The 19,725-nt window shown below is 43.1% G+C and overlaps 3 protein-coding genes across 9 annotated transcripts in view; all 3 read right to left on the reverse strand.

Annotated features, from left to right (window-relative positions):
• On the reverse strand, window positions 1-2,104 carry mterf4 (mitochondrial transcription termination factor 4). Its single transcript, XM_057057793.1, has 4 exons — window positions 1,944-2,104; window positions 1,254-1,686; window positions 991-1,175; window positions 1-487 (listed from the first exon to the last, which is right to left on the reverse strand). The coding sequence occupies exons 1-4, from the start codon at window positions 1,968-1,970 to the stop codon at window positions 86-88; spliced, it is 1,047 nt and encodes a 348-aa protein (XP_056913773.1). The 5' UTR covers window positions 1,971-2,104; the 3' UTR covers window positions 1-85.
• Window positions 2,037-8,876, reverse strand: pask (PAS domain containing serine/threonine kinase). Of its 2 annotated transcripts, none has more exons than XM_057057784.1 (21): window positions 8,592-8,876; window positions 8,216-8,439; window positions 7,965-8,080; window positions 7,708-7,878; window positions 7,467-7,601; window positions 7,193-7,327; window positions 6,911-7,067; window positions 6,548-6,729; window positions 6,354-6,462; window positions 6,096-6,267; window positions 5,478-5,701; window positions 5,260-5,380; window positions 4,652-5,148; window positions 4,431-4,573; window positions 4,175-4,339; window positions 3,967-4,092; window positions 3,741-3,875; window positions 3,443-3,642; window positions 3,070-3,203; window positions 2,837-2,986; window positions 2,037-2,762 (listed from the first exon to the last, which is right to left on the reverse strand). In XM_057057784.1, the coding sequence occupies exons 2-21, from the start codon at window positions 8,409-8,411 to the stop codon at window positions 2,611-2,613; spliced, it is 3,420 nt and encodes a 1,139-aa protein (XP_056913764.1). In that variant the 5' UTR covers window positions 8,412-8,439; window positions 8,592-8,876; the 3' UTR covers window positions 2,037-2,610. The 2 variants fall into 2 exon arrangements, with proteins under 2 accessions (XP_056913764.1, XP_056913763.1); XM_057057783.1 differs by having other exon boundaries at window positions 7,965-8,119.
• kcnab1b (potassium voltage-gated channel subfamily A regulatory beta subunit 1b) overlaps window positions 8,805-19,725 on the reverse strand; it is a 26,519-nt gene continuing 15,598 nt past the window's right edge. For all 6 annotated transcript variants that reach the window (XM_057057789.1, XM_057057786.1, XM_057057787.1 and 3 more), the window contains 12 exons: window positions 19,488-19,525; window positions 18,866-18,945; window positions 18,426-18,470; window positions 17,541-17,585; window positions 16,342-16,385; window positions 14,576-14,662; window positions 11,348-11,433; window positions 11,135-11,255; window positions 10,967-11,061; window positions 10,731-10,851; window positions 10,565-10,653; window positions 8,805-10,473 (listed from right to left, as the gene is read on the reverse strand). In XM_057057789.1, coding sequence (XP_056913769.1) covers window positions 10,384-10,473; window positions 10,565-10,653; window positions 10,731-10,851; window positions 10,967-11,061; window positions 11,135-11,255; window positions 11,348-11,433; window positions 14,576-14,662; window positions 16,342-16,385; window positions 17,541-17,585; window positions 18,426-18,470; window positions 18,866-18,945; window positions 19,488-19,525 — 941 coding nt within the window. In that variant the 3' untranslated portion in view covers window positions 8,805-10,383. The remainder of the gene's footprint in view (window positions 10,474-10,564; window positions 10,654-10,730; window positions 10,852-10,966; window positions 11,062-11,134; window positions 11,256-11,347; window positions 11,434-14,575; window positions 14,663-16,341; window positions 16,386-17,540; window positions 17,586-18,425; window positions 18,471-18,865; window positions 18,946-19,487; window positions 19,526-19,725) is intronic.

Below are 19,725 nucleotides of genomic sequence, written 5' to 3' on the forward strand. Positions count from 1 at the left end.
TTTTCCTTTAAACAATTGCATATTTTATTAATCATTGTCAAATATTTAAGTGATTTTCACTGATACAATTCCTCTATTTTAAGCATTATCTTCTCTTTTTCCTCTTCCTGTATCCATCTCTCCCACCAGTCTCCTCCTCCTGCTCTTCATCGTCACCCTCCTCCTCCTCCTCCTCATCACCGCTATCAGCTCCAAAGCTGCCCAGCTGCTGCTCCTGTTGCTGCCATTCTCTTTCCACGAGTCTTTTAAACACATCGTATTCCTCCGCTGAGGCCTTGGCCACTTTGAGGAAGGTGTCCTCGTCGCAGTTGAGGACACTGTCCAGTTTGGGGTTGATGATCATCGTTTGTCCATTCTTGTCTGGGGTTTCATACAGACCTCTGCGCTCCAGGAAGCAGTGCCTATTACGCACCTCATCCAAAGTCAAGCGGAACAACTTGGACTTCACCATTTCCGCCTGTTTCACACCCATTCGGAAGTATACATACTGTAGCAGAACAAGTAGACAGAGGACAAATACCAAGTTACCAAAATGCATTTATAACACACTTTTATAAAATCAGTTAGTAAACAGCTGCAATTGGCTACTTCTAAGTCAGAAATAGTGATATGTAATTTAAAACTTTAACTTAATTGGAACACATTTTAATCACTAGCACAAGAGTTCTGTACACAAATAAACAAAAAATTGACAACATTTAAAATAACAACTGTTGATGTAGAACTCTCAAGTCTGTTTAATTCTACATGCTGTGAAAATTTATATAGATGGGAGCTTTTACACCAAGGACCTAAAGAAGACAATAAATCTTCATTCAAATTTGTTTTAATGTATGAATTGTAAGAACCTACACATATAGCAATAAATTAACAATTTCTACAGTTTGTTTATTGTATCAAAACCATACAATGGACACCTAAAGGCCTACAAATCTAATATAAATGCTTGCATTTTTGGGTGTCTAATTAATGTCGGTTTTACACACTGACCTGAAACTTATACTCCAGGTGATCTATGTTTTCCATCACTATAGCCGGACTGTCCCGTAGGATGCCTGTGACCTGCTGCATGGTGAACAGACACTTCTCATGCAGGAACGCAACTCTGTTTCTAATTTTCTTTGCAGGTACAGTCAAGATTTGAGGGTAATGGACCACCACTCTCTGAAGACTGCCTGAAAGACACGTTTGACACCACTGGAGTCCCGACATCTTTTCCACAGTACTCTGATCAATGGAAATCTTAATCTCACCTTCCACGAAACCAAGTTTCCGCAGGTTGTTGATGCGCTGCTGAAGTTGAGCTTCCCTGACAGTGTAAAGTTCAGGACATTTTTCAAACACCTTTAACATGCTGGCAGCATTGAGGCCCAAAACAAAAAGAGCTGTAATAGTTGATAAAGCATGTTTGCCAGTACTTCCTCTAAACTGGGAGAAGACAGCACAGACATGCTCTGCCTGGGTCTCTGTAAATCCCATCTGCTCCAAAGAATGCAAAGACAGGTCTGACTCTGACTGACTGGATAAAAGATCGAGACCCTGGTTATTGTGGGCTGGCTGCAAAGGTTCATGACTGGTGGGGTGGCAGAGCAACCTGCACCCTATACACACGGTAGGTAGGTGACGTCTCCACAGCTGAGATGAGATGAATGCTGCAGTGGCATTTCTAGTACTCCAACGGAGAAGCTGAAAAATGCGAATTTAACAAATTGTCACTGCAAAATAGTATCGTAAAAGATAAACAAAACCCATATCTATTACCGAAACTGCAGACAATAATAAGCAGTATTAGCATAAAATTAGCAAACGTAGAGGTTACAGGAAAAACCTTAGCCTAGACTTCACTCGATTATACAATGCATGTCATTACATACACCGGTAATACATTTTACGTTTTATTAAATAACAAATGTAAAAATGTTGTTAAAAACGTTTAGACTCACTTGACACGCAACAGCTACAGTACTCATACTTGTCCGTCCTACTAAAAATCCCGCCGATTCGCTTAAGAAGACAAACGTTCCGTTTTACGCCGATTGTCTTAAATGGTTTATTACGAAAAGTACCGACAGAACTCAATCAATTATTGCATTTGACTTCCGGGTCCAAAAGTAGAATATTATTGATATGTGGCTACAGATAAAACAGGGGGGAAAAAAGTCAATGTCAATCAGTCCGGATCCAAATTAAATCCAAATCCCATTGTTTAGTCATTTAAAAACGTACAAGAAAAGCTAAAATATTTATTGATGTATAAGAATAAATAAAATATTGTAAATATACTTACATTCTTATTAAAACCTTTAAGGATAAAAATCATAGACATAAAAAACACAAATATAAACATTTCCCCCTTCACTGAAGTTGAACTGGGTAACAACTCAAGGTTAGTGTCACAACTTTTCAAAATAACCAACTGGTAAGTAGCTATTCTAAACATATATATATGTTAATATATTCAAATGATTTAATAAACTGTAACTTTATAAGGAAAACAAGTGCCAGCCTAACAGCTGTCTGCCAGCACATTTCCATTTCCTTGTGCTTCAATTTATGTCCTCTTTGCACAGCTACACAGCTAAATGTTGGGTTGGTTCGCTTCAGCTTCCATCATGAATCCTCCTGGAGATACTTCTGAAGTTCCGATTCCAGGGCTACCATTGACAGCCTGTCATCCTCATTATCTTCTTCATCCTCAGTGGGGATCTCATCATGTTGTACAGGAAACAAACCTTTGATATGTGGCTGTAACTGTGGTGAGCCTGGCAAAAGAACACAGAACATTGACTCAGCGAGACCAACCGTTAAAAAAAGACTGACTGGTTAGTTAACTTACAGTAGCTCTGTGCTGAACAGATCACCTCCGACCAGCTGTACTCTGCCAGGGAAATGTGTTGACTGACCCAAGACTGCAGCAGTAGCTCATCGAGAGTCATTCTCAGCCTGGGATCAGGCTGCAGCAGCCCACATAACATGCCTTTCAGCTCTAGGACCATGCAGAGAGAAATCTTAGAACCTGTTCAAAGATGTGTTTTAAACAAACCAGTGAAAAATCATTTGGACATATACCAAGAGAGAGGGGAAATGGGATCCTAAGTTTGGCGTTCAGGATCTCTTCTACACCACAGAAAGGGTTCTCACTGAAGAGCAGAGTGTAGAGCAACACACCAAGAGACCACATCTCCAGCTCTGGACCCTCATATCTACCACAAACAACGAGACCGAGGACAAGAGAATTAAACAAGTTGCATTTAGGAAAACAAAATATTCCCTTGTCTGTTCATGGCTTTGCTGTTGTTTAACTGTGCATTGCAAATACAGGAGTTACTTCAGTCATCTAGAACCAATGATCACTTATTCTCAAATTTAGACAGGCTCATCCTCAAAATGCAAAGCAGAAACCATGAAATGTTTAATCTTGACATAAACTGTAGGTACATACGGATTTCCCTGGAGCACCTCTGGGGAGCAGTACTCCAGCGTACCACAGAAATTGTAAAAGAGCTTCTTAGGCCCCATCATGGCGGCAGAGCCAAAGTCAATGAGTCGGATGTGGAAACATTTATCGATGATGATGTTTTCATCCTTAATGTCTCTGTGAAGGATGTTCTTTGTTCTCAGATAGAAAACTGCGGCCACCAGCTGTGGAGAGATGGACGCCCTCATTTCAACACAAACGTTTCATTGAGACATTCTTTTGTTGCTTGTTTTCTCTTTGGAACACTACACTGGAGGCGTACTTGTCTAAAGATATAGCTAGCCAGAGGTTCATCCAGGCTGGGGTGCATGTCGATGAATTCAAAAAGGTCCAAGCCCTCTCCATGTTTCTCCATCACCATCTGGAAGTAGCTTCCATTCTCAAACACCTCCAGCACCTGGAACAAAAAAGAAGCACACACAGCCTGTTAGCTTTTTTAAAAATGACATATTTGCTACTTCAAGAATTGTTCTTGACAAAACCATCACCTTGACAATGTTGTGGTGTTGAACTCGTGTCAAAATGGCAATCTCCTGGCTAACTCTTCCTAGAACTGGATCATCCACCCAGCAGTCACTGACTATTCGGGCCTTGTTAATGAATTTAACTATCACCTGTAAATTCCCAACATAAAAAAAGATAAATATCTTATGAATGGAAACTGCTGTATACATATTGATATAGAAATCTTCTTACATCTTGTCCATCACTGCATCTTACTGCCTTCCAGACAAAACCAAAAGCTCCTTTACCCACAGCTTTAACAGGCTGGTACTCTTCTCTAAATTGGCCATCACAGGCTCGGGTCTGCTCCAGGTCCATGGTGGAGCGCAGTTGCTCGCCATGACTGGCATCAAAAATCTGTAGCAGAGAGGAAAAAATGCCCTAGAACCATTTATGCATTCTGAAGATGCATTACGGGGTCACAAGGTACCACAAGTCTCTCACTGACCTCTCCTTGACTGGCTCCTGATTGGTTGTACAGTGAATCATGCGTTTGGAACAGTGTTCCCTGCTGGCCACAAGTACTCATCCAGACACAGAACATGGAGCTTCCATCAGGGAGGACAGCCCTACATGTGTCCCACTGCAAGTCTGGAAAGAACAAATTTGGCTTTTTTTTAATGAACCAAATGCACAGATTAGTTTAAGCTATGAAAGTGTGGCACTAACCAACTTTTGTGCCATCTCTGTGGTATCCACTTCCTTTGAATGTTCCCTCCAGTATCTGTGGTATGTCTAGGGCATTCTGTTTCTTAGGGGTAGATGTAGCAGGAATGGCGGCCCACTGACCCTGCTGGTCTTCATCTTTCTTTACCTGTTCTCCATTTGAACTTTCTCTAGCTTCTACAGCAATGCTTACGTCGTCAGCAGCTTCTGCTTGCTGGCCAGATCCTACCGCACATGGGGCGGGTGTACGCAGGAGCTCGGCTGTATCACAGGATATCATGATGCGTTGGTCGTTGTTGTCGTGCATGCCACTGCTGAGAATTTCTATGCTGCTATTCAGATCTAGATCAGCCATGGCACGGGTAACCAGTTCACCATTGCTGTTGAGGTCTAGGTAACAGCTAGCCGAGTCCACAATATGTGCCGACTGAGACATCTCAATCCGGCCTGGATCTGAACCACCGTGGCCAGGGAACCTCTCACAGAAGCCCGAGGACGACCTGAGGAAGTGATGGTCAAGAATCACCCCTTGTAAAGCTAAACTGACACTTTTCTCTGATAAACACATCCTAAAGTAGTATGCAAGTGTCTGCAATATCTTAATACTTCACCTGCTCCCTAGAGAGATGACCTCAAAGCTTGACCCCTGTAGGACAGAGGAGCCTGAGGGGTGGTCTGTGATTACATCAGCGGAGGCACTGCCCTCACAGTTATTTAGAGATGACCGAGTGTCTATGGAAAAGAAAAAAAGAAGAAAGACCTTGTTCACTCACTCACTCCAAAGAAATCTTTTTATCTTGTTATAGACAAACACTGTTTCACTACGTACTTGGAATGACATTGATGAGAGGTTGAGCACTTCCAGCAGCCTTACATCCAAGCTGATGCTTGTGTTCTGGGGGCGATGTTACAGTGCAGAAGGTGTTTTCTCCTGGTGCTTCCACCCAGGCAAACGTTTTGAGGAGTGCCTGCGTGTTTTCGGTGCTGCTCACGTCACTACTGCAAAGAGCAACCTGGCCTGCTTCCTTCATCAGCTCTGCAGTGTCATTGGGTCTGCAGAAAGAGGATGTGGATTAAACAATTGCCACTCCAGCAATCACTGTTCAAACTGTACAAGACAGTAGGTTTTCTTTTGAAATGATCGATCTTTCATGAATGTGCAGTGGCGATACTTGACCAACAGGTGGCCTACTTGACCATCATAATATGCCGCTTGTGCAAATAAGAAGTTTCTTATTCAAATTAAAATCAGGGTAATATCATTTTGTTGTGTTACCAAAGCTTGAACAAGTGATGAAACCATTATACAATGCCATTATACAACATTTAAAAATATCTTCATCCCAAATTAAAGGTGCAAGTGAAGTGTTTAAATTTTTGATCATAGTGTTATAATTTGTTTTTAAATATTTGCCATCAATAAAAAAGTACAGGGAATGAAACTTACATAACCACACGTGTGGAAGTGACAGATGGAGGAGAAAGGGTAGACAATGCACTGCCTTGTTTCTCCAGTCTAGTACTAGTTCCAGTGAAAATCCTGCCTCTCCCTGAGGAGCTCCTCTTGAGAACAGCATGATGCACTGTGGCCATATCACCAGCAACCAGCGAGGAGGGCTCTATAATTAAGAGGACATTCGAGATTTAAAAATCAACCAAAAGTGGCCAAATAAGAATTTTAAAAAGTAAAATATAAAGCACTTACCAGATTTTTTGGATATTCCGGAAACAGCTTGAGACTCAGTGAATGACATGGCCTTTTTGGCTGAATCAGTCATGCATTCATAGAAGCCGGGCATCAGAAAAGTGACACTCTGTCAACAAATTAGCAGTGAAAAAAGTGAGCGTTGACCTGATTATCATCACAGACAGTTTGTTCTGCGGGCTGTGTTGGCCAACCTTTTGCAGCAGCTCATCCTTGTTGTAGCCAAACATACTGAGGGCATGCAGGTCGTGGATGCTGCAGATGGAGCCATTGGGATGGAGCAGGAGCAGACCACTCAGAGGAACAAATGCCCAAACTCTTCCTGAATACTCCAATAAAGGGCCAGAGGAGGGAACATTGTTGTCTTCTTTTACTTCTATGAAAGTGAGACCACAGAATAATAATTTCTTTAATATCTAATTAGAAAATTAGGAAGGACAATGCTGTCAGGCACTTAAGAGCTGTGGCAGGATTAGATTAAGAATAACTGTTGATAAATTTCATACCTCTAATCTAATCTGTCCTGATCATTTTTAAAGAAGGATTACACAGTTTACCAGAGGTTGCCTCTTTGTCAAGTTGTTGCTCAAGTGGTTCAGGTTTAGAATCCTCATGTTGGAATTTCCCACAAACTACTGCACCCTGAAGTTTGATACACAGTGGAACGGATGCTCCGCTTCTGTTTTTACCACACACCTTCTGAAGCCTTAGCAGCTAAAAAAGGGACAAAATTTAGCTCTGCACAATATTCCTTATTCTGCTGCATCATGAAAATAACTTGGTGAACACAAACTTGAGGCAGTGGATTTTGTTATATCATTAAGTGACAGTTGTCTTACTTTGGGAAGAGCGTGATTATGAAATGAGATTTTCAAAGATGGCATCAGCTCCTTGATAAACCGTCCTTTTAAGTCAGCGGGATGGTGGTATCCAAGGAGATGTGCAAACACCAAGTCGCAGGTAAGGATACTGCCCTAGAAGTTAAAAAGTTTAGCAAAGAATTATCAAAGTCCGTGTCAATGTTAATGTAATGAAAAGCAGTATTTACAGGAAGATAATGTCTTAAAAACTGTAGCAACAAACAAAAAGAAAGTTTGTTACAGTTTGACCCACATCTTGAGAAAATGTCAAACAAGCTGGTACTCTTTCCACGCTTTCTATCAAGAGAATCCAGTGATCTTGATCGTGTGGCTGTCTGTATGTACACACAGAGACTGGTACCTCTCCAGATGATGTCACAACATCTACCTGCAAGCAAAATTCCAAAAGGATACAAACAAAAAATGAAACACACTTGGTAGAAGAGTAGCAAAAGAAAAAGTCCCAAATACTGTGTTTAAAGCACATTTCTTACCACTTTTCCAGTCACAGCTGTGACGGATCCATCTTCAAGAGGAAAAATTTCCTCCAGGGCTTCTTCTAGGACCTGACATGTTTTCTTAAAAAGACAGGACAGTTTCGTTCCAATCAGTCCATTTGGGGTGCAGTCAAACAGCTTCTGGGCTTGCTCGTTCGCTGAAGCAATCTGGGAGAGAATATGCATGCGTTAAAAGCAATACACAAGCTGAACAGAGCTGTAATAGGTTTGATGCACTTGCATATATGCTGTACCTCTCTGGTTTTGTGGTTGACAGTGAGAATGGCTTTGTTTGGGTTCAGGGCAGCTGGAGGCAGTGACAGACTAAAATCTCCAGAAAACAGCTGGCTGAACAGGCTTTCCTCCATCTCTGATGCAGTAGACAGACGAGGCAGGCAATCAGCAGATACTTAAAAGTGAGGATGCTTTGAAATTAGTGTATATTCGATGAGTAACACTGTCTGATATGCTCACATTCAAAGGCAAATCGTCTGTCAGAACTTACCTTTTGAGGAACAAGGATAATAACGACGTTGCAGGGCCAAAAGGTTTTTCTTGTACAAAGGTTTCTGAGTACATGGGTACGATTTGTTCAGGTCGAAATCATTTTCCGTGAGGTCTTTAGAGAGGTCGGGTACGACACAAATTGTGTCCCCTCTGTTGCCATGGCCTCCAAAATAAAATTCAGATGATAACGACATAGCTGTTGTTGGTCCGCCAGAGACTGACCTGTGATCGAGACGATTTATTCAGAGTAATACAATAGCAACAATGTACACTGACATGGTTTGGCGGTGCCAGAAACAGATTTGTTATTGAAAATCTGGGGTAATGAATAGCAAATAGCAAGCAACATATTTGACTTGCGAATACAAACGTACGTTATAGCGTCGAGCGAGGCTGTGACAAGTGTGTCCTAGCTTAAGTCCCGATGATGGCGCAGGAGTTTGAGTTGTTTCTGGCTAGTTGACAAGGCAACCTTCCCTCCCCTGCACAATAGCGCTAACTAGCCACTTGCTAACGTTGTTGCAACAAACAATATGCTGCCGCGCTCTGTTTCACCCGGTGCATTATTAAACCACTTTATCACAAGGTAACTTTACAGCTACTTTTTATTTTCCTCTGACGCTGTGTCAATACGTTAGCTAGGTAAACAGAGACATTATAAACTACTTAATCACTTAAACAACAGCAGTTTTTATAAATCGCGGGCTCCCAGTAGCACAACACATTCAGGAAGTGCACATGAGCCAATCAAATACCACAGCGATGAGTCTAAGGAGCTGATTGGCTAGATTACAGGAAATGCATGCACATCTTTATATCCATGAGCACAGACCAAACAGTGGTGCTCAGGCGTCCGCAAGAAATAAGACGGGCATTTAATTGGACATTAGCTTGATAATATTATCCACCCGTTGCTTTATTATAAAACTGGAAGACACAGACGTAGAGAGACCAAAATAGCAAACCGTAGCAACTACATCACTTTTCAAGTTGCAGGTTGTAATTCAACACAGAAGTTCACAATAAACAGTGTGAGAGGATCATAACAATTAGAAGGCATCCATACTAATAGAAAATTATTATAGATCTTTGAAATGAATAATTGGAATTTTAATTGCTTGATTTATATGTACAAACCTGATTAACAACACTTAAATACACATGTGGAAAAAGAACATAACAAGTATGTGTCCATTGTGTAACAATGGGCCCTGGTAAATGGTAGATAAGAATTCAGTCTTGCAGATCAAATGAATGTGGCATCCAAATGGGTACATTGTTATTCTAAGAATATTAATAAGCCACATGGCTGTGGTTTTTTAAATACCACATTTTCCCTTAGGAGTACCTCTTAAATTAGACAAATGCAGGAATAACACAGAGTGAAATTAATTCAATCACATGTTCCCATTCCTGGGAAAAAAGGAGAAATACACAGGCCAAATAAAAGGGGTTATTAGAATACAAAGGGAAACTACACAATGGGTTTTGTATAAATGAAAATAAAGGAAGAAAGAAGACAATGAGATGAGAAGCTTGCATTCTCATATGAATATATTGTCATATAGTAACAGTCGACGTTGAGACATTTTTCAGCCTTGTGTTTTCACAGTTAATTGCACACTGATAAAGATATGTTGAGGTCAGCTCCAGCTGTAATGGGAAATGTTAAAACACATCATCTTGTCTGCTGAGACCAGGCCCAATTACACATCTCATAATCTTAATTTTTCTGACAGCTAAAAAGATATTAGAAAACAGAACACAGGGAACCTTCCAGAAAGCCATATTTTTTTAATTTCTTCACTGCTGGTTCAATATAGCCTCATTAACTTGAGCTACATCTTATATTATTATAGCATTAATCTAACACAGCAGTTTGTTCCTGTAAATATATGGGCTGTGTGCTATACTGCGGGTAGAAGAGAAATCGCCTCCCTGGAGCTTTCGCCCTTCCCAGCCACTATAGCTGTTGCATGCATATTTTGTCAATTAGCTTACTTTACAAGAATGAGAACTGGTTAATCTTCATACAGATGAGCCAAGCAGAGCACTTACACAATCGCACACACGAGCGAAACAGGACACAGTCTTAATGTTGCCATGGCTGTGAGGACTGAGCTTTTGCCAAGCTTTTTAAGCATAGTTCATCAGAACAGGGTCCTTTCAATGGTGGTAGTCCTTTTTGCTGTGAGGACAATTTTCTAGTATGTGATCCACTTCTGAGGCGATGCCTGCTGTCATCTTCGGAATGACCTGTGGAGCGAATAAAAGAATCCGCAAGAATGCAGTCTGACTTGATAAAATAACTGAACTAGTCATTTGGTGTCGAACGTGTGCGGGGTACCTGAATGGCTCCCAGGTTCTCCGTGAGCTGGCTTGGACTGGAGGATCCCAGAAGCACCGAGCTCACTCCCTCATTTCTCAAGCACCAGGCTGGAAAGAATTTTTAGAAGTATGTTTTGAAGAGATACACTAAAGGCTCCAATTGTTGTGAACCCTTATGCCCTCACCTATAGCTAATTGTGGTAAAGTGCACCCCAGCTTTTCTGCTATGTGAGCCAGTTCCTTGAGCTTGGCCTGCTGTTTCCTTCCATCCTCGCTCATTATCTTCTCCCTTAACCACTGATATGGCTGAAAGAGGGGAGGAAAGGACAGTGTCACAATGGTGATTTCTTTCATCATTTAAAACTCTCTTGTAATAAAAGTTTAAAAAAAGTGACCCGCTTAAAACCAATAAGCCCTGCACCTTCATTGAGGCCCTGGAAGATTCTGGGACACCATTCTCATACTTCCCGGTGATGATTCCACAAGCTAACGGAGACCAGGAGACCACGCCGACACCTAAGAGGATACAACATAGCATGGACAAAATATCCCACATTGATAGATGCTGGAAAAGTTTGGGAAGACTGGCCTATCTTGTGATACAGCTCTGGGAGCTGAGTTTCCACTTTGTCCCTCTGGAAGAAGTGATATTCCGCCTGCTCACACACTGGTGGAATCAGATTAAACTGCCGGGCCACAGAATACGCTTCCTGAGTTAATCATACAAAGAAAAATAAACCAATAAAGCAAACACTTGTGTGTATTTCTATTCTGTGACGTGCTGTGACGTGCTCCAACCCACCATAATTTCCATTGCCGACCAGCGGGATGTCCCCCAGTACATCGACATGCCCTGGTTGATCACATGTGTCATGGCTCTCACAATCTCTGCAAGGGTGAAATGATATAGGTTTGAACAAGAAGTGGCGAAACTGGCACATCAAATGCAAAGTTTCCCACCTCTTTTGTGAGAAAAGTTCATCCTTGTTTAAGCTATTGTGCGAATTTATATCTGGTAACACCACTTTATTTGAACAAACGCCACAGGGGAGGGTTAAAGACTCAGCCAACCTTGGCAGAATGTTGCCTGGAGTCAGTTGCAAATTACCCTGGTTGTTTTTGCGTGTTTGCGCCTAAGGATGCAGATAATGCAGGAAATGAAAAATGCATAACACAGAAGGTATTTGTTTCATTTGTATTACCTCATTTTACTGCTGTTAACTTATTTCTCAAAGAAACCTTAAAAGGAAAAGGGCCTTTAAAGGAAATATAGATCTTCATTTGAATACACAAACACCCCATTAATCCTATAAACCGCAATCACATGCAAACAGCACATGATATAGCGGTAATTCCTCATTTGCTGATTTACAATTGCACTTAAAGAGCATTCATGGGATGTTAATCATGGGAAAAACTGAGGGAACTCAGCAGAAAGCACTAACAACAGGGGGCAAGTTTTTACATTTTAAGGCTAACCCTTTGGTGTTGGCGTGCTGCCATAGCGATGGCGTGCTCCTGGACTGAAACTTGAGCACGTAGTGGAACTTTGACTGCACAGGTGCAGGATAAACTTACAATAAATAACAATAATTTCGTCCTCCAGTATTGCAACAAATGTGGACAGACTTCCATTTGTGTACTTGTACTGGCTAACTGCCTGCTGCTAGCCAATATCAGCTTGTCCTTGAGCCAGCAGCGTGGAGCCACAGAGGCGGGGAACATTTGGTCAGCTTCGTCATGAGTTCGGCCTTCTGCAGAGCACAGCGAGTGTGCGAGAAACAAAAGCTTCCCCGCTGGCGTCTAAAAGTCTCCGTGCAGGTGTCTGTATCTTCGAGGAAGTTGCGTTATGTGAAGCCGTCGCTTTGATGATCGTGTCGCGCCAGGGAGGATCGTCGGTGGCCGATGGAGTCGGATTCTGGGCACCGTTGCTAGAGTGTGCAGGCTGTATGTGCTGAGTGGGTGTATTTTCTTTGCATGCTGCTCTCTTATTGCTAAAAACTTGAGAGAGGTGATATGTTGGTACATGCATTCATTTCCTGCCTAGATGGATGTAGTCTGGGGTATTGAAGCAATTGAATTTCACTTCTTCCTGAGTGAACAACACTTAGCCAGAGGGCCTGTTATTAAGTCTATTTAATGATGCCATGTCCACTCTTTTATTCTTTGCTAACGCCGACCAGAATTTTCAATTTCAGTTGACTGAATGAATTCGATTTGCAGCAGATTGTCCTGTCAAAGAAAAAAAATGATGCCGACTGACTGGATAGTGGAATTCCGCTCAGAGAATTCAAACCGCGGGCTATCTTGCGTCCATTAAAACAACTCAGTTCACCAAGGCAAAGCTGCTTCTCCTCGAGGCGTGCGCTGATTCATATTTGCTTTAATGTGAGTGCTTTTCGAGCTAAACTACTTGGCAATGCTTAGGAAAGGAACCCAGCCAAGCCTCTGGAGGAAAAGTTGCCGGCGACTGACCGCTGCATTGAAACGTAGCGGTGCGGAATGAAACAAAAGTCGAGGCGAGCGAGGAGGGGGGGAAGAGGAACTCCAGGTCTGTCTTTGTAATACAAAGTTGTGGCCGTGGCCAGGGCTGGATTAGATTCAAGCCGAGACAAAAAGCCAGTCAAGAACAAGTAAAGGAGAAGGGGAGAAAGGCAGAGAGGAGGAGTGGACAGACAACAGTGATGCTGATGAAGGGAGACTTTCGAGCCATGACTTCACTTTTCTTGTCCTCAAGGGGACACGTGTTGCCTCACACAAAGTCAAATGCAGTTAAAATCACAGGAACGAAATAGAAACAAATGCCATGATTGTGCAAAGGCATGCATGACCATCTGATAGTAATGTTGCTTTAGACATTTGGAACCCGAATTTCAGTTGCGTTCAGCCTGACGCCAGATTAATATGGTCAAGTACTCTTTACTTCTTCCTAAGAACAAATTGTTACATTTGCCGTCTGTTAGGCTGCAGGAAAAAGAAGCTCCACCTACCTTCATTACCTTGTGATGGTTACATTTTGCTATTGTGTGACCAGCAAAAGTTACAAATAATCGAGAAAATCGAGAAAGGTACAGACAGCCTTCTCAAAAATGGTACCTAATGTCTCCAAGTTAGCTTTGGCCTGAAACGTGTAAAACATTTTTTTTCAGTCTTCAACTGAACTGAACTGACTGACTTGCTGGGAAAGTTCCGGTATTTGTTTCCTGCAATCTTTCCCTGAAGTGTTACTCCTGTAAAGAGTTGCCAAAAACAATGACCCTGTCTGGTGTGATGTACAGCACCCCCTCTTCACAGCAGTTCAATTTAACACTCAATCCTGCCACTCGATTAGGAGTAGAAAAACATTATCACATTTAAATGAGTCACTCTGATTGGGGTTTCCATCACCAACTAAGTGACTTTCTCTGCAGAGATGAGTTAGTAGAAAGTTTGATGAACTCCACAAGGGGTCCTCCAGCCCCAGGAATTAAAAAAAAACCAAAAAACACAACAGACTGGCCTCCCACGGTCTGCTGGCTCACAGGAGGTGAAGTAAAAAGATGGGAAAATATTTTCAGCAGGCGCGGCGAGCCTTAGCCAGGACAACCTGTAGATGAACGAGTGAACCAAGTGCATGCGACAGCGACAACTTGATGGAGGAGTGAGGAAAGAGATGCAAGGAAATAAACGGCGGCATAAGGTGGCTGTGTGGGAACTGGTGGAAGCAAAAGAGAGCACGGTGGGGGTTGCGTCTCGAGAGACAGGCCCAAAAATATGCCAGTTTCCCGGAGGTGGGGAGGAGATAATCTCTCTTCTGCAGAACATGGCTCTAGCTTGGAGCGGGGTGCTGCTGGGAGACCCAGCAGAAGCCAGTGAACCCGCAGAGACGGCAAAAAATGGAGGATGTCGGGCTAAAATAGCACCGCGAGGAGACAAGCCTGTCAGACGACGTAAAATGTCAGAGGCAGAGCTACACGTCTCGACCTGCTTTCAACAAAGGTCGCAGCGCCGGTGAGGGAGGTGCCCCGTTGTGCATTTACCGATCACCTACCCTCCATAGGAGTGTTGCTGTCGGGCCGATTGGCAAACACCACGTCCACATATTCAAGCTGCATCCTCTGGAGGGAGCCCTTTAAACCTGCAGAGAGAGAGCGAGAGAGAGTAGAGAAGAAGCTGGAAAATGTGGCAATAACCTTGCATTGGATGGGGTTCTGTCTAGTTTTCCTGAACTTTTGTGCTATTCAGGATTACTAGTACTTAGACAAAACCTCTGCAAACGTCTGACTAATACAATGAAACAGGAAGTTTTAAGTGTCCAGAGGTCTTAAAAATCCCTTTCTATGCTTGTCAGTGCCTGATTTCGACAGGAGATGGATGGAATAAACAACTCTAAGTTGAGAGGATGATGAGAGTGGAACCCATTTCTGTCTCTCTGATTTTGTGGCATTAGCGAGTGAAAAATGTCCACCGAAGACAGGATGAATGGCCACGACACAGCACTGTGAGCCGATCGGTCTTTCACAGACACACAAGGGCGAGTCACAAAAAAGGACAAGTGAGTAACAGAGACGCGTGGCAAGAGACGTTCCCGCTCTCTCGTGCACGTGTTGAGCGCGCAGCAGATTAGCGCCACAGGCTGCGCATTAATCCCAGTTGACGGTTATATTCTCCCTACCACTTATTCCTTCCGCTGTCATGTGCGCGCCCTGAAACACCCGTTACAAATTCGAGCGCGAGGTGTCATTGCGAACAGTTCTCTCTTGGATTAGCTGGAGTTTACAGGCCGTAAAGGGAAACTATTTTTGGAACAGAGGAGGGAAAATGGAGCGAGGAATGCATTAAATAATGCGTTTTATGAAAGTCAGTTAAATGAAAATATTAAGGAGTCTCATGTCTGTTCTGTTTGCACTTTTGTGTTAGCACCTGCAGCTAATATTGATTTCACATTTCTCATTCTGTCTGTAAATGTCACTATTGGGCCAATCAGCTGACTCATTGACTGGCCTGCGATTGCTTAATTAGTAAGGAATGAGGTATCGGAGTAAGTTAGTTAGCCCGCGGTGACGAGCACGCGGGACTTAGCCTATGATCAGTGACTCCGTCTGCTTGTTCCTGAGTGTTGCAGACCATATTTGCCTCCTTCGCACCCTCCTTCCCCCCTTCCTCGTGCTGCTGAGAAAGTTGCAGAGGAGTGTGGTGAATGTTAATGGTGAGAGAGGGAGCTGAGTCATGCAGGAGGTGCACTGCGCTACGGACAGACCGGCCAGATGTTAGGGGAAAAGAATGGGATGTGGATATGAGACATTTACATAGTGGTGCACTGGATGAGTTTGTAGATCTCTGATCTTGAAAAGACACTTGTGGAAACACACACAAACACCCTGTTTTTCTATCTTTGTGGAGACTTTCATAGACATAATACCCTACACAGCTCTTAACCTTAGCATCCCATTTAACCCCCTAACAATAACCTCAACCTTAAACACATGTCTGTACCCTCAAATAGTTCTATGAATTTGTGACAACAGGCCCAAATGGCCCCACTGCGCAAAAAATGTCCTCACTTTGCTAGTAGAATGAGTATTTCAGTATTTGATGTGTTGTGAATACAAGAACACACACAGACAGCTGTTTTGGTTCGATGCACCAGTGGTGAACGCAACCGTCAGATTCAGCAGGATGCAAAATCAAAGACGGCGAGTTTAGTGAAGAAAGAGGAGCGAGGAGAAGAGATAACAGTGTGAGATTAGCCAAGAACAGCGGGCTTGTGAGTGATGGGGTGACACGAAGGACAAAGCGGAGGAGAGGGAAAATTACCTTCAATGATATGCTTTCTGTTGAGGCCTCTCTCCGTCTCTGCCCTGCAACAGAAGAGGGAGAGAAGGGCAATAACGGGGATCTCCACACATGTGCCACACACACACACACGCACCCGCACACCGAAATGGCTGTCGTGATTTTAATTAGATCGTCAACTATGCCAAACAACTGCTCGCATAGCAAAGCACCAACAAATCATTGGACAGAATTCCACCCACTCGGGACTCTGTGTGTCTGCAGCTTAGGAACAGATTGTGCCACTGCTTTACTGGTATTTCACCAGTCCACAGCCAGTTTGCATACACTCGACAACATCCTACTGGAAATAACAAATGCAACGAAGAAAAATCCCAGTTTGTGTTATAGAGGGTATTGAGACTGAGGATTACTTGTAGCTTTGTGGAAAAACTGGAGACCGGGTCACAGCCAATCAGTCCCTACCGCTTGTTTTATATGTCCTAGATTAGCAGTACTTGTGTTCTAAATAGTAGCATATAATTTGGTGCTGACAGTGTTCTCCAGCCTAGCTGCTGCGACATGCAAAACACTGCTTGCAAAGGCGCCAACCCACTGATGCTCCTACTTTGTTGTTCTTGCATGTAAAGGCAACGAGCTAATCACGCAGTCTGCAGTTCCCCCTCAGAGCTGCTGTCAACAAATGAGCAAATAAAGCACCTTTCACCTGAAACAGTGAGGGTGAAGACTTTGTGCTGGTTGTTGTTCACTCACGCAGACATTCCTCCACAAGCGCACCTCTGAATTCTTTGTTTGCACTCCAGTTGATCTGTTAGCTAATTGGTACACCATTTCATTATCAGGTGCTATTTTGTTCATACAAACCAGCGTTAAAGTGGAATTATATGAAAGAAATGACAGCGGCTGGTGGATTTCTTCACACTTTTCACGGAGCATTATAGGCAGTGGATCAGTTAACTGAAATCTACACAATCAGACCTGAGTTCTCCTCCACTGATCTGCATCTGATGCTAAAATGAGAAGCACACAGGAGTGTTCTGTGCCTGCGTGGACAGAGCTGCTGTAAAATATTTGATCCAGTTGTTCTGGCTGCAGGCATGTTTGAGTGAGCAGCTTTTTGCCGGTGAGGACAGCATCTGAGGAGGAAGCACTCTGGACCCACACAGGCACACAGACACACGGACACACATACACACATACACACCGGTCCGAATACTTACTTTCCACCCCAGTACAGCTTTGTAGTGATCACCAGACTGGATCTCCTGAGGGACACAGACAGAAATAAAAAGGCCATGAAACGGACTTCAGATCTGTAGTTCTGTTTTTGTGAGCACCCCCATGCCTGTGTGTGTGTGTGTGTGCAAGTGTGTGTGCAATCTTCCATTTAATTGGGCCTTGTTGTATATATATGTACATATAAATTGAACTCGAGAAAATGATAACGGGGCCACGTTACATTATGAAAATGTTAACTGCCTCGGAAAAATAACCCCATTTCATAAAAAAGGAAAAATAGAGTCAGCTAGCCTGCATATGAATTATAAATGCAAAAGAAAGCAAATTCTGTCTCGAAAGTGTGCAATGGCGGGTGTTTTTGTTTGTAATAAATACAGTTATGATGACTCCAACAGAAGGTCCACAACCCTCGAGCAAGTGTGAAAAAGCCTCATAACTAAATAAATTTATTTCAGAATTATGTACCTTGCAGATATACAAGGCTCAAAAAGCACACGCGACTGTTGTGTTTAAAATATTAATACAGCCTGGACACAACAAAATAAATAAGGTTTGTTGTGGCAAAACCTCATCATCTTCCAGTCGGACTTGAAAAGGTAAATTCATGGACGGAAAAATGAAAGTTAAGTTTTCAAAGGTAACTTAACTTGTCTGTTTCCATTCAGCTAAATACAAATTTCTTTCAAATTTTTTTTTTTTTTTTAAAGATCAGGATTTCAGTGTTATTTGCAGTTTGAAACACAGCTTTATGTGCACAAACCATCGTCAAGCACTCCCTGCAGTCGCCTACAGAACTCATGGCATCAGTTTTCCCCACAAAACACACACGTTCATACTGTGGATATATGCCCAGTCCAGAAATTTACCTCCAGCACTTCTTCTTGATAATGTTGCCCAGGATTATCTCTGCTCTGAAAGGAATAATAATAAAAAAAGCAATAAAAAAAAACAAAGTGATGCGATTATATCGAGGGCTGTTGTTTCTAAGAGCATGTAAGCATGACGATCTGATACACATCTGCCTGAAAACGTGATCAAAAGGAGCAGAAGTTGAAGTGGCTTGCAGCGCGGCAGGCGTTAATTTCCCTGGCAACCATTTAATGAAGATTCCTGCTCTCACAGCTGCAGCCTGTCTCCCATTATTCAGAGACAATGGCCGAGCCCGTAGAGCTGTGAACATCACGGCGAGCCTCCAGTCATGAATCAGATTATGCAAATCGCGTAAAGAGTCACACATTGTCCTTGGACCTCTCTTAATGTCGCATGTCTTAGTATGTGACGGACAGGATGTGGAACCATTACTCACTTCCCCCCAGAGTAGACTTCTGCCGTGTCGAAGAGGTTGACCCCGCTCTCGTAGGCGATAGTCATCAGCTGCTCCGCCACCTGGCGCGGACAAGAAGAAGACCGCTCTCGTCAGTCTATAAATACGAGCAGAGCTGCACTTCAAAGGGAAGTGGTGGATATTCCCATAAGAAGAATAAACGTGTTTTCTGGGATCTGTAGGAGCTGCGAGTTGGCTCGGGTTGTTTACGTGTTGCGCCGCCCTGACCCACTTCCAGTTTCGGAAGCCTACGTGGAAACGCCAGATCAATTATGATGAACGAATCCTCGCTCCCGCTGTGTGTTTGTGCGCCTCCACTTGTGTCAGACAGTAACGAGACGTCTCCCTGCACCTCCAAGGCCGCATCGAGGCATCAAGGAGGCCTTCATCGCATCTGACAGCGATCTGACCTCGGCGAAGCCATCAGGGACTGAACGGACAGCTGTTATTTAGCAAAATAAATAGCAGATTGAACGACGTGATCCCTTGACGCCATTTCACCACCCAGCATGTTAATGGCTCCCACAGGGGTCTTCCAGCCGCACTGTCAAGGCCCCTTAATCTCTGTGACTAAAGTCAAAGCGATAGGTGAACGATGACCTACCTCATCAGAGATCTGCCCTCCAAATGTCACCCATGTGCCTGTTGAAGGAACAAAACCAAGCTTTAAAAGGATGCGTTGACCTTTTGGCACTGAGACATGACAAATAGCCCCCCTCTCGAAGCCATGGAAACCAAATGTCAAGGTTGAGTGCAGGGGCAGAAACAAGCATTAACAGTCAAATTACTGACATTTTACAGATGCATGTACACGCGTGACAGTAAAGTAGCGGAAGCATTGT

Source organism: Takifugu flavidus, chromosome 15, assembly GCF_003711565.1.
Source record: "Takifugu flavidus isolate HTHZ2018 chromosome 15, ASM371156v2, whole genome shotgun sequence".
In the NCBI taxonomy this organism is placed as follows: domain Eukaryota; kingdom Metazoa; phylum Chordata; class Actinopteri; order Tetraodontiformes; family Tetraodontidae; genus Takifugu; species Takifugu flavidus.